General features: G+C 45.3%; 1 protein-coding gene across 1 annotated transcript; it reads right to left on the bottom strand.

The window, feature by feature from the left end:
• Window positions 1-592: 592 nt before the first annotated feature.
• Window positions 593-11,220, bottom strand: LOC132857818 (26S proteasome non-ATPase regulatory subunit 11B-like). Its single transcript, XM_060887894.1, has 11 exons — window positions 11,125-11,220; window positions 10,963-11,020; window positions 10,538-10,732; window positions 10,076-10,220; window positions 2,691-2,751; window positions 2,370-2,432; window positions 2,151-2,276; window positions 1,989-2,024; window positions 1,698-1,749; window positions 1,045-1,184; window positions 593-890 (listed from the first exon to the last, which is right to left on the bottom strand). The coding sequence occupies exons 1-10, from the start codon at window positions 11,218-11,220 to the stop codon at window positions 1,045-1,047; spliced, it is 972 nt and encodes a 323-aa protein (XP_060743877.1). The 3' UTR covers window positions 593-890.
• Window positions 11,221-13,550: the final 2,330 nt, after the last annotated feature.

The raw sequence follows: 13,550 nt of genomic DNA, 5'->3' as shown, positions 1-13,550 counted from the left end.
AAAATCTGTAAAATAAGGTCAGCTTGTGTCGCAACTGCAACACACAGCAGGAATCAAATGAGATCTGTGTTTTAACACATGGAGAAAAAGGTCATTCGTATCCCGGTGAAATTACACTGCATTTTAGAAGGAACTCTTATTGTGGAGCTTTTATAGTTCAGTGGAATAAAAAGAAATTTATTTCTACGTTAGCATTTGTAAAGCTATTTTTATAACAGGACAACTCTTGGGTGCTTAATACAGCAAACATGTTTAAAGATTTAAAGACATTGTGGATAAGGAAAAGTATACTGCCAGAGCAAGTGTTAAACTGTATAATACATAACAAAATGGCTGTGATGGTCTGGCTGCTGGCAAGTGTGCTTGCTACAGAACTATCATCTAAGGCCCTAACCATGCAAATGTAATAAATGCCTGGTTGTGTCACTTCCTAATGGTATCCTCCTGCACACAGGATAATACATGTTCCCTATGATGACTAAAGGAGACAGCCACAATTACCCACAGTTCCCCCTTTTCCCACAGTGAGGTCAGTATTGCACCTTAAGAGGCTGTAACTTAAACCGTAGAAGAGTTATACAATGCTATACGGTGACTTTATGAGACTTTATTGTAGTTGTACAATATTCCCTGATGGCCATGTTGGCTGATGAGAGATACATCGAGGAGGAAAAAACATCAAAATTAAGAAGAGAAGGATGAAATTGTCCATTGAAAGAGGAGTTAAAAACTCAGTTGGAACAAGTGAATCCCGTTGAAATTTGTGATTCTTACTCTACATTGTCCCTTCTCGCCTTGACAAAAAAAAAAGTTTCCACATGTTGGCCACACAGATGCAGACATACACTCACACACATCCACTCTGCAGAGCAGCATCCTTTGTGTTTGTTCTGTAGAAGAGACGAACAAAAAAATAATTCATACCACAGGTCAAAAGACAAGTAATTTAAATAAATAAAACAAACATTAACAGTTGAAATATTTATGGGTACAGAGCTTTATCAGTGGATACAAAAATTAAAGTGCATTAAATTTGAAACAAACCTATGTTAACTTCTTAGCTTTGTTGTACAGTGAGTCCACAACTTTGCTCATGTTCTGGATAGTTCCAATGGCTGCCTCGTAGGTCTTATCAACAGGATCCTCAAATATGATCAGGACTCCCTCAACTTGGTCGAGGATGCCTAGAATAAAGAGAGGCTTTGAGTTACTCTATATAGACATCACACCCAAATCCCAATGCAGATTTATTCCCCATTTGCCACTCTTCTGAAAAGACTTTCCACTACATGATGGAGTTGACCGTGGGATTTGCTCATTCAGAAAAAAGTGAGATCAGTCAAGTGAGGAGGACTGGGATGCAACTGATGTTCCAGTTTATCCCAAAGAGATGTTGAGGTCAGGGCTCTGTGCAGAACACTTGAGCTCTTACACTCCAACCTGTCTTTATGGAGCTGGGTTTGTGCACAGGGGCATGGTCATTCTGAAACAGGGTTCTCGTGAAGGGAAATAATGCTACAGCATAATAAGGCATTCGACACAGTAGTGTGCTTCAACATTGTGTCAAGACGTTTGGGGGACGACCCACATGTGAGTTATGATAGTCCAATGTCCAACTCTTGCTAATATAAGTGTTTATAGCAGTCTTATCTGTAACATCTCAAACACCTCCAGGTGAATGAACTTGAATGGCTTACCATGAAACTTCTTGTCCAGGATCATTTTTGACAACTTTCTCTCAACATCACCCTGCAAGACAAAGCAATAAAGATTCCAGGTTCACAAGCTCAGACAGAATGGTTAGATGTCAGCTTCAATTATTAGCGGATTCTGATTTCACGTCATTAATAAGCATGTATTATTATATTATAATGTATATGTGACAAAATCAAATGTGTGTGTTTTGCTCTGTAAAGTAATATTAAGGCTATTGTGACTCCAAAATCGCAAACAAATTCAATATGGTCCAAGCTACAGAAGTAACTTACCTTTGAGAGTTTGATGAGATCTGATATGTGTGTTATCTGGGAAATGAAATGAAACAAGACCATCAAAGGCAGAAAGCAATAAAGCCAAACAATCCAATAAAAACCAAAGGCAGCATTAAGCTACAATATCAGCACTAACAACTAAACCAATACATAAATTACCTGTACTCTGGAGAAGGGCTCGATGACCCGGATAACGTTCTGCTCCAGCAGGTTGTCATAGAGTTTGGCCAGGTGTGTGCTGATGATGGGATCATCTCTCAGCTCTTTTGTGTACTCTTTCAGCGCCTTCATGTTTGGACATGCACAAGAAAACAGGCTTAGGCAATAAAGCAAAAGAAAAACCTTGAATTTGCCTATGTAAGCATCAGCAACTCTCACCTTTTCAAAATCTGCTAATGACCTGTTCTTGCTGGCTTGCGCTACACACTTTAGCGCATCTGTCTGTTATGAGAATAAGAATCAGAATCAGGTTTGTTGGCCAAGTGTGTTTCCACACACAAGGAATTTGGTTCCAGCTGTTTGTGACTCTCAAAGGTACAGACATGAATAACATTATACTATACAAGACAAGATAATACAGACTATACAAGACAATACAGACTATAAAGAAAAGGCACAAAAGGAGACATGCACAATTTGTACACACACAGGAATACAATCCTTAAACAAACACAAATACAGAAAGGAAACAAGGCTTACCTGTCTCCCGGCGTAACGCAAGGCCAATTTGCCACTGATCAAGTCTTGGACTTCCTCTGGCCTGAGGACAAAGTGAGATTTTCAGGAGTGTGTACAGACCACAGATTGTCTGCTAACAGTATGATGCTATGTTCACAACTGAGAAAACAGTCACTAGTATTTATAGTCTGTCTTTTGGATGTGTAGAGACCAGTATTGGTGTCACATGACTGTATTCAGCAGTTTTTTTTGGCAGTATTCATGTTACAAAACACAATTAGAAACTTTTTCCCTAAACAGTGTTTGTTTGATTTCCAAAAATGTTGATTACATGTGTCCAAACCATCCAGGGACGTCCACTGGGCCGAGGTTGGGTGAAGCACCGCGCACCGATCATCACGCTGCAGGTGGGATTGTTTCATCGGGAGGAGATTCGATTCTTGGTGCTGGAGAGCTCCACTGTCAGCGTGATCCTAGGGAGGCCGTGGTTACAACAACACGCCCCGAGGTGTTCCTGGGACCCCTGCGACATCCTTGAGTGGAGCCCTCACTGTAAGGAGCACTGCCTCACACAGCTGCCGTCCAGAAACCACAGGGCCACTGTGGGTGCCACTCGGGTGGAGGAAGCCACAGCCCCCTCACGGGTACAGGTCCCAGAATGCTACCAGGAGTTTCAGGATGTGTTTTGCTCATGGGCAGCCACTCGTCTCCCCCCTCACCGGCCCTGTGACTGCAGCATTGACCTGATTCCTAACGCTAAGCTGCCCAAGGGTCGGGTGTATCCCCTGTTGGCTCCCGAACAACATTCGATGGAGGAGTATATCCAGCAGGCACTCCACCAGGGGTTTATCACACACTCCCCCTCCCCGGCCGCCTCCAGCTTCTTTTTCCTGGGAAAGAAGGACGGCGGGCTTCGTTCCTGCATCAACTACAGGTAACTGAACACTCAGGTCATTCCACTCCCTTACCCCCTCCCGCTGGTGCCATCTGTGCTGGAGGATCTAAGGGAGGCGAGGGTGTTCACAAAGCTCGACCTCCGCAGCGCGTACAACCTGGTGCGTATCAGGAAGGGAGATGAGTGGAAGACCGCCTTCATCATGCCGTCAGGCCACTACGAGTACCGTGTCAGAGGTACGTCATGGTGCACACTGATGACATCCTGATCTACTCAAGGAACCTGGAGGAGCACCGGAGGCACGTGCATGTCATCCTGGAGGTACTGCTCTCCCATCAGCTATACCTCAACTGCTCCAAATGCGAATTCCACCGCTCTAAGATCCACTTCCTGGGGTACGTCATCAGTGCGGAGGGCATACAAATGGATGAGGGGAAGGTATAAGCCATAAGGGACTGGCCGGTCCCTGAGTCCGTCAAGGAGCTCCAACGATTCCTGGGCTTCACCAACTTCTACCGCCGGTTCATCCAAGTGTACAGCCAAGTCACCGCCCCCCTCACGTCTCTTCTCCGGGGGAAGGTAAAGACCCTGAGATGGACCCCAGAGGCTCAGGAGGCCTTTTCCGGAAGCCGGTTGTGGTGGAGGTAGATGCTTCCTCGACCGGCATCGGCACCGCTCTCTCTCAGTGGTCAGGAACCCCTCTGCAGCTCCACCCCTGCGCCATCTACTCTCACAAGCTCTCCTACGACATCGGCAACCGGGAGCTCCTGGCTCAAACTAGCCCTAGAGGAGTGGAGACACTGGCTGGAGGGGGCGAGCACCTGTTTACGGTGGTCACCGACCACAAGAACCTGCAGTACCTGCGGGAGGCCCGGAGGCTCAACCCCAGACAGGCTCGCTGGGTCCTCTTTTTCACTCGGTTCCTCTTCCACATCACATACCGGGCCGGAGCACAAAACGGAAAGGCCGACGCTCTCTCCCGGATGTTCGGACCCGAGGAGCCCAGTGACCCAGAACCAATCCTTCCTCCTGCACTCATTCTGGGTCCTATCCTCTGACCTCGATCAGGAGATCCAGGCGGCCACTTGCCAGGAGCCCGCTTCAGGGAGCTGCCCTGAGGGACGTGTCTACGTTCCCACCCCCTGTCAGCGTGGGCTCATCCAGTCTGTTCACGAAGGACCAGGCTCAGGCCACCCGTGGGAGAAACGGATAGTCCAGCTCGTGCAGACCCGTTACTGGTGGCCCGGGATGGTCCAGGAAGTGACCCACTACGTCCGAGGCTGCCCCGCCTGCGCCAACGTCCCTGGTCTCACTTGGGGGTCGACTTCGTTACCAACCTTCCCAGGTCGGAAGGGAACACCTGCATCCTGGTGGCAGTGGATCGGTTCGCCACGTGCCCTTGAAGGGCCTGCCGACTGCCCTTGAGACTGTGGAGACTCTCTTCCATCATGTCTTCCGGAACTTCGGCCTCCCGGAGGAGATCATGTCGGATCGTGGACCCCAGTTCACATCACGGGTCTGGTGGGCCTTCTTCCAGCTCCTGGGGGTTTCAGTGAACCTCTCGTCAGGCTATCACCCACAGTCCAATGGCCAGGTGGAGCATAAGATCCAGGAGCTAAGCCGGTACCTCCGGACCTACTGCGGCCGGAGCCAGGGTGACTGGTGCCGTTTCCTGCCGTGGGCCAAGTACACCCAAAACTCACTCCGCCAAGACTCTACGGGCCTCACCCCCTTTCAGTGTGTGTTGGGATTCCAGCCTCCTCTGTTCCCGTGGTCCGACGAGCCTTGCGACGTGCCCTCCGTGGACTACTGGTTCAGGGAGAGCCACAGGGTTTGGGAGTCGGCGCACACTCAGCTACGCAGGGCCGTCCGCAAGACCCGCCGGGATGCTGACGCTCGGCGACTGGAGGCGCCGCATTTCCGCCCAGGGGATCTGGTGTGGCTGTCCACGAGGGACCTCAGGCTGAGGTTACCCTGTCGCAAGCTGAGCCCTTGGTTCATCGGGCCATTCAAGGTGGCCGGTCAGATCAGCGGCATGGCATACTGGCTGGAGCTGCCACCCAGGTACCACATTCACCCCACCTTTCATGTGTCTCTACACAAGCCCTGTGTTTCGCCCGTGTCACAGCCCGTGGTCTACGCTGTTCATGACATCTTGGACTCCCGTCGGCGCCGGGGTCGCCTCAAATACCTGGTGGACTGGGAGGGGTACGGCCCGGAGGAGCGTGCCTGGGTGGGCCGTCAGGACCTGCTGGACCCTGCGCTGCTGGTGGACTTCCACGGCGCGCACCCTGGCCGCCCGGCACCCTGTGCCGGGGGCAGGCCTCGTCGCGGCTTTGGGGCGTCGGGTGCCGCCCCTGGGGGAGGGGGTGGTGTCAGGGAGCACCCTGCTACATCTCCCGTGCGCGTCCCACCCACAAGGAGCTCCTTGCCATCATACTAACCACACACCTGACTCTCATCAACACACTCATTTCACCGCCTATATGAACATTCACTTCACACACACTCCCGGTCCTTTATTATATGTATCCGTTTGCTCCTGTCGATGTGTGCAGGTTTGTGTCGGACGTTTTTGTGTGTGCTTTCCCCGCTACTAACCGTTCGTCTCGGACTCCTCGCTCTCGCCTCGGCTGCACGTCCATTTCGGCGCGCATCACGGACTTTCCCTCTCCTCCCAGAATCGCTTCTTGAGTTACGCCGAGCGGATTATGTTCCCCCGTTTTCAGCCCGGCGCTGCGCTTCTCCAAACATGCTAGTGGACTTTATTTCACAGACTGCCTCTCATCAGTTCAGGACAATGTGGGCCGCGCCCTCGGAGCGCACCACTGGATTATTCCTTTTTTGCAGCAGGTATTTGTGTTGGCTCCGCCTTTTTTGTTTAGAATAAAACTTTATTTGCTGCTACTTCGGCTTCCGCCTCCGTATCCGCATGACAACATGTTGGATTCGTAGGGAGATTAGCAAAGCATGCTACCAAACACACCAATTGATCTCTGCTACTTCCTTTAAAGGCCTACTTTTCTATTTTACTTTTTTGAAATTCACACAATAAAATCTGAACCAGGATGGGAACTGAAGAAACATCTGTCCAAAATAACTACTGGACTACTCAAAGGTATCACTTGAGGTAATAAGATTTGTTGTGGTACTGAACCATACATAATTGGCAAATAATATACAAATCTCATTCAGTTATTGTATTTATAGCTCAGCAGGGCTCTCAAGTTTTAAAAAACAGGCAAAAGTGACATTTCCAACCCCACAGCACCACCACCACCACCAACACCCAAAAAAAAAAACAAAAAAAAACTGTGTTTCACCAGGTTCACTGACCACATTTTAACTAAATACAAAGTATTTGTTTAAATTCCATTTATTAATGTGTAAAAAATGTAAAAACATTTGTAATGTTGGCTCCCATTTAACACAGTTCCGCTCAAGCCCAGCCATTTTTAGGGTCATGATTGAGGACAGTGTCCCGTCCAGAGACAACCTGTTTTGCGTTGAGGTTTTGTTCAAACCGACCATCGAAAATACCCTCTCTAATGAATGTCTTTCTATTGTTTTCATTGGTTGTTGCATTAAATCTTACCCATATACAATAGTGCTATTTTCTGATTGGCTATTGTGTAGCCTCTTTTTTTGATTGGCTGATAAGTGGCAGGCTCGACTAAGAACTCCAGGGGAGACACGCTTGCCCGGTTCCATAGAGACAGCGGTGTGGACTGATACATTTTGGGCGCTGCGGCATATTAAATATATCATAAATAGGTTATGGTAATTTAGGTAATTTTTCTACGTGAGAAATACAGTGTGTGGCAGGAGAGTGTGACAAAAGACCCAAATGCGTGACTGTCACTCTCAATGCGTGACACTTGACAGCCCTGGCTCAGTGAAAATGAACAGTTGCCTGTCATTTGCTAGAGTGCATGTAGGTCGAGCCATCGCTGTGTCTGTGTATAAATACTTCCAGTTAAAGGTGGGGTGTACGATGTTTGAAAGCCAATGTTGACATTTGAAATCACCAAAACAAACATGCCCCTAACTCCAGGGGCATCACTAGGCCCTAAAAATTTAGTTGATTAATTATATTTTTGATCGCTTCATCCCCTTTAAAAACGCATTTGAAGCGGCGACAACCTGCGTCGTGTTTCGGCTCCTCCCCTGAACTGAGTCTGCGTGGATTCAGCGCGTTTTTCAATCCGCAGGGACGCCGAGCAGAGCGAACATCAGAGAGTACAAGGTGTGTGTGCTTTTATTGATGGATTGCTATGATATGACATCTGCATCGGTGCAGTTCTTGTAATTGCAGTTTACTGGACCAATACACAGTTCGGTTTCTCATCCAATGCGTCTTCGCTGCGTTCAACTTCAGCCCTTATCTCAGTGTGATAGTTGTTTTTTCTTCCAAAAAAAATGAAGCGATTAACACCCATGAAAACATACTTTAGAAAACGACCATGATTTATTTTAATTGACCTTTTAAAATGTAAAACATATTATTGTGTATTTCGGCATTACAAATATGCAGCCATGCAAAGATTAAAGACACACATCATTATATTGTTTGAAAGCACTAAATGGCACAGAGAGAGAAACATCATGTGAGTTATTTTGTTTTGTTAAACATAATTTTAATTATATATATGAATCATTAGTGTATCGTGATACATATATTAGAGTAAGAGTAAAGGGATTTGTGATTTTTTTTAAGTAATTGATTTATAGAAGTGGCAAATTGATAATTATTAGTATACAACCCTACCCTGGGGGCTGAGCCCCCCTAAAATGAAAATTCTAGAATCGCCCCTGCCTAACCCAAATGGGTCCCACCCCTGTATTGATTGCTCCATCTATCTCTCACAGAACAACCCAAGATCCCAACCAGTCTGGCTTTAAAGCAGCCCATTCCATAGAGACAGCCCTCTCTGAGAAACTACATGTTGCTAGATCAGCCAAACTGTCATCCGTCCTTATCCTCCTTGACCTTTCTGCAGCGTTTGATACGGTCAACCACAAGACTCTCTTGTCCACCCTCAGGAGTGGGATTTGCGGATCAGCTTGGGAATGGTTCGCTTCCTTCCTGGAAGAACGCTCATATCAGGTAACATGGAGGGGAGTGACATCTGCTCCACGCAGACTCTCCACTGGTGTCCCACAGGGCTCAGTACTTGGTCTACTTCTTTTCTCCCTGAATACTCACTCTCTTGATGAAGTTATTTCGTCACATGGGTAACACGTTGCAGTAATCCAAGACTGGATTACTGCAACGCACCGCTGGCAGGTCTACCTACGAACGCAATTCGTCCTCTGCAAATGATCCAAAATGCAGCTGCATGACTTGTTTTCAACTTGCCTAAGTTCTCACACACCAACCCACTGCTGCGTTCCCTCCACTGGCTTCCGGTAGCTGCACGCATCTGATTCAAAACACTGATGCTGAATTACAAAACCAAAAACAGACCAGCTCCCTCTTACCTCAAAGCCCTCATCACTCCTCGCACTGCACCCCGCACCCTCCGAGCTACCAGCACTGCTCGATTGGTTCCACCATCTCTCATGGTAAGAGGCAAGTATACTACAAGACTCTCAAGACTCTCAAGACTTCTCTGTTCTGGCACCAAGGTGGTGGAATGAACTTCCCCTAGGGGCCCGGACAACTGAGTCACTGGCTATTTTCAAACGGCGGTTGAAGACCTACTTATTCAGGAAACATTTCAACTAGCACTTCTTTCCATATCTTCTGCATTTATTTTTTTTTAAAAACTGACACTTTTTCATTGTAACTTTGAACAAAGTTTTAAGCTCATGGTATCTTAAGTATGTAACCTTGTGAGCCAGCATTAATGTATCCAATGAGATTTAAGCACTTACGTACGTCACTCTGGATAAGGGCGTCTGCCAAATGCTGTAAATGTAATGTAATGTAAATGAAAAAAGCAACCTCGGCATCCCATCGCAGGCCTTCCCACTCCTTCAGTTCTCTCCAGCGCTGGAAAGCTGATCCTACAGTATATTAACACGGGTCCTGCTTCTTGCCTTATCGTAAGCTTTTTTTTGCTTTTCATTTTTATCTGCCACGTCAATCGCTTTCTGCTAATGTCACACATGAGCACTGAACACTCTCTCCACTGCATATCGACAAGACACGCCTCTTTCTGCTCATTGGCTACACGTTTGTTTTGTTTGTCGGCCCGACTCTGAAGCATTTCTCAAAGCATTTCTCAAAGCTTTCTGAAGCATTTCTCAAACATCGTACACCCCACCTTTAATGTGTGAAAATTACTTCCAATATCATGTCCTAAGATTTATCTACTAACAGATATTTATTGGCCATTTGTGATTGCACTGATGAAATAGCCATTATTTTAACAACAAATGTACCTGCAAATAATCCAGCATTATCTAATGGACTCTTACATAATTAAAAAACATTACCCAAAATTGGACAAAAACAACTGCAATTTATTCTCCAAAGAGAGTCTCTACCAGCTGCTCTTTTACTTACAAGTTTAGCATTATTTTGCAGAGAAGCAAGTATTTCAGCGCAGTTATGGCACTGGGGCTGTCGATGGAATCATATCCTTTAAAAGCCTCAAAGAAGTAAGAATAAGCTGTTTTCCAATCCTTCTCTTCAGCAGCATGGATAATGCCTGCAGAGCATGGAAGCATCTCATGTTAGAGACAATACATGAAGGGATATTAAGCTTAGAAAGAAAGCCATGTTTCCTGAACAGGATAATATTATAAAAATGTAAAATAATATTCTATTCCTTAAAATGAATTTGCTCTAAAGTTGAGCAATATATTTATAATTATCATTTCGGCCATTACAGTGCAAGGCAATAAACACTGAAAATGAATTATAACTGACAGGTAATATGAACACAGTTCCAGTATCTCAATATGTACAATAAACAACCATGGCACTATAGTGTTTACTGCCTGGGCATTGTGTGTTAACACTTACCTGACTGCATGTCCAAAGCCCCCTGGAGTTTGGGTGCACATTGGATGGCATTGGCTGTGATTCTGGCAGAGGTAAGGGAAGCTCTGGCCTTGGGCAAGTTACTGAGTGCATGATAAATTTTACTCTCAAGCAGCTGGACTTCCGCAAGTAAAGCTTTATCATGCATCTCCTTGAGCTCCTGGAGTAACTGGGAGCCTGGAAAAACAAATCAGATTATCCACACAAAATAAAAAAATCCTTGCATATAATAAAAATTGATAATCATGTCTCAATTCTTCAACACACCATTTTTTTCCAAATGAACAGTACATTTTAGAATTATTTACACTGCATCAGCTCCATTAATCAAGCAACAGCTACAAAATCAATGCTTAAAATCAACTGCACTTAGGAGGGGGAAAGGAACTTTCTGTAAAATAACTCACCCAACTGCAAAGCCTCCTGGTACCTCTTAGTGTCAAAATAAAGTGAGATCAAATGAGCCTATTGGAAAAAAATGATACATCACACCTGAGACTCAATTTCTCACAATACCTCTTATCCCTGTGACTTCTCTATGTTGAAGAGTATATAGCAAGCATTGTTACCTCAAGAGACTGTCGGAGGAATGTTCTCTTCTGAGCTTTGGCCCGCTCAATGCGCTCCAGACACAGCTCAACCTCTTGTCCTGTGGCTGCCTCCATATCCAAGAAAAGATCCACCAGAGAGCGCACTAGGAGACCACCAAGCTCTGTAAAGTCAAACGTATACCATTATGTTGATGTGTGTGGTATTCTCAAACAAGGGGTCTTAAGAAATATCTGAATCAGAATCAGAATCCAAGTGTGCTGACACACACAAGGAATTTGGTTCTAGCTGTTTGTGACTCTCAAAAGTACAGACATAAATAACACTATACTATACAAGATAATACAGACTATACAAGACAATGCAGATGTGATACAATAGACATCATGAGTATTAAATATGAATGCAGAATATATGACTGATCAGTTATGTACATAAAGTGTGGGAAGCAAATAAATATTTTGTGCAATATTATGCTTTTTGTACAATATGCAGCAGCAGTAGTGTGTGTAACATACAGTACACGGATGATGTGACGACTGACAGTTCTGATAATGCAGTACTTATGCTATGAAGCAGGGAATATATTTATTGGTCAATTTGACCTGCAACATACTGTAATAAGAGGATTAAAGTCTAAACAGGTCCTAGATGCATGTCATGAAAATACCTCAGATCAAATCACGCTCTAGCAATACAGTATATTTGTCTTAGTTTTCATTTTGGTAAGTAAAAATGAAATGAAAAATGAAAAAAAAATCTGAGGATTCCTATTAAAACTGATGTCTCTAATAGTGCAGTGTTGTTACGCTTGGTGATGCATGTTTTATCATGTTTTATACATATATATAATAACTTTAATTTGCACAAGTTCAAAACCCACACTGTCACCAAATACAACATCCATCTGTCTGTCTGTCTCTCTCCAGTGTGTGATAATGACATTAAAGTTTCAGGTCCTTCCTACTATCTTCCTGCTGGACAGGTAAAAGGTGAAAGAGAAAACTGCTTCTATGCTCTTAAAAAAATGTTGTCTCTGACCTGTAAAGTCAGGGTCAGAAAGTGTTTGTGAGCAAAGCCCCATCTTCAGGTTGTGCCCTGGAATTGCATTACAACAGCTAAAAATGGGGGTGGCTACATTAGAATATTCACACGTCCTTGATTGTCTGTAGAGAGGGGGGCTCATGACAACAGTCTGAAAAAAGTGTGATAAAGGTGTGATGGATGTCTGACTAAGGTCAGTCACACGTTGAAAAAGAACAGTTTTGAGCCGCTGCATCTGTAATTGCCACAGGATCTGCTGAAACAGTTGCCACACTGCCATCATCGAATCCATCCTCTGCACTTCAGTGACTGTTTGGTTCAGCTCAGCTACCAAATATGACCTCAGAAGAGTGAGCAAAAGGGCAAAGACAATCACTCTGGACCCCTCACCTTGAGCACCAGAAGGACCAGACATAGGAACAGATTCTTCGCTCAGGCAATCCATCTGATGAACACTTAACATACACGGAACACACAATTATCAGAATCAGAATCAGAAAAAGCTTTATTGACAGGTATGTTTCACATGTGAGGAATTTGTCTTAGTGACAGAAGCTCACATATATATATACAATATACAATTTGTATGTACAAATTTGCAAGTGTGAAATATAAATAGTATGTGTTTTAAGTAAATGTTAGAATTTTAAGTAATGTATAAGAATAGAGTTGTGTGTTCCGCATATGTTAAGTGTTCATCGGATGGATTGCCTGAGGAAAGAAACTGTTCCTATGTCTGGTCATTCTGGTGCTCAGGGCTCAGTTCGAAGAGTGAGTGTGCTGGATGTGAGGGGTCCAGAGTGATTGTCTTTGCCCATTTGCTCACTTTGGAGAAGTACAGGTCATGGAGAGTGGGGAGAGTTGTGCCAATGGTTCGCTCGGCAGTCCTACCCTCTGTAGTCTTCTGAGGTCAGATTTGGTAGCTGAGCTGAACCAAACAGTAATTGAGGTGCAGAGGATGGATTCAATGATTGCAGTGTAGAACTGTTTTAGCAGATCCTGTAGCAGGTTGAACTTCCTCAGCTGGCGAAGGAAGTACAACCTCTGCTGGGCCTTTTTCACAATGGAGTCTATGTGAATGTCCCACTTCAGGTCCTGGGAGATTGTGGTTCCCAGGAATCTGAATGACTCCACTGCTGTCACAATGCTGTCCATGATGGTAAGTGGGGGGAGAGCAGGGGGGTTTCTCCTGATGTCCACTATCATCTCCACTGTCTTGAGCGTGTTCAGCTCCAGGTTGTTAAGGCTGCACCAGACAGCCAGCCGTTCAACCTCCAGTCTGTAGGCAGACTCGTCACCGTTCTGGATGAGGCCGATCAGTGTGGTGTTGTCTGCAAACTTCAGGAGCTTGACAGAGGGGTTATTAGAGGTGCAGTCATTTGTGTACAAGGAGAAAAGCAGT

The sequence above is a fragment of the Tachysurus vachellii genome, chromosome 2 (assembly GCF_030014155.1).
Source record: "Tachysurus vachellii isolate PV-2020 chromosome 2, HZAU_Pvac_v1, whole genome shotgun sequence".
NCBI lineage: Eukaryota > Metazoa > Chordata > Actinopteri > Siluriformes > Bagridae > Tachysurus > Tachysurus vachellii.
This window is presented reverse-complemented; position numbering and strand designations above follow the sequence as displayed.

Excerpts from the sequence above, each read along its gene's own strand:
- LOC132857818 (XM_060887894.1), bottom strand. The coding sequence starts at position 11,220 with ATGGAGGCAGCCACAGGACAAGAGGTTGAGCTGTGTCTGGAGCGCATT. Across the intron at positions 2,277-2,369 it reads CATTAGCAGATTTTGAAAAG|GCGCTGAAAGAGTACACAAA; the intron begins GTGAGAGTTGCT and ends CCAAACATGAAG. Across the intron at positions 2,025-2,150 it reads AGCCCTTCTCCAGAGTACAG|ATAACACACATATCAGATCT; the intron begins GTAATTTATGTA and ends TTCATTTCCCAG.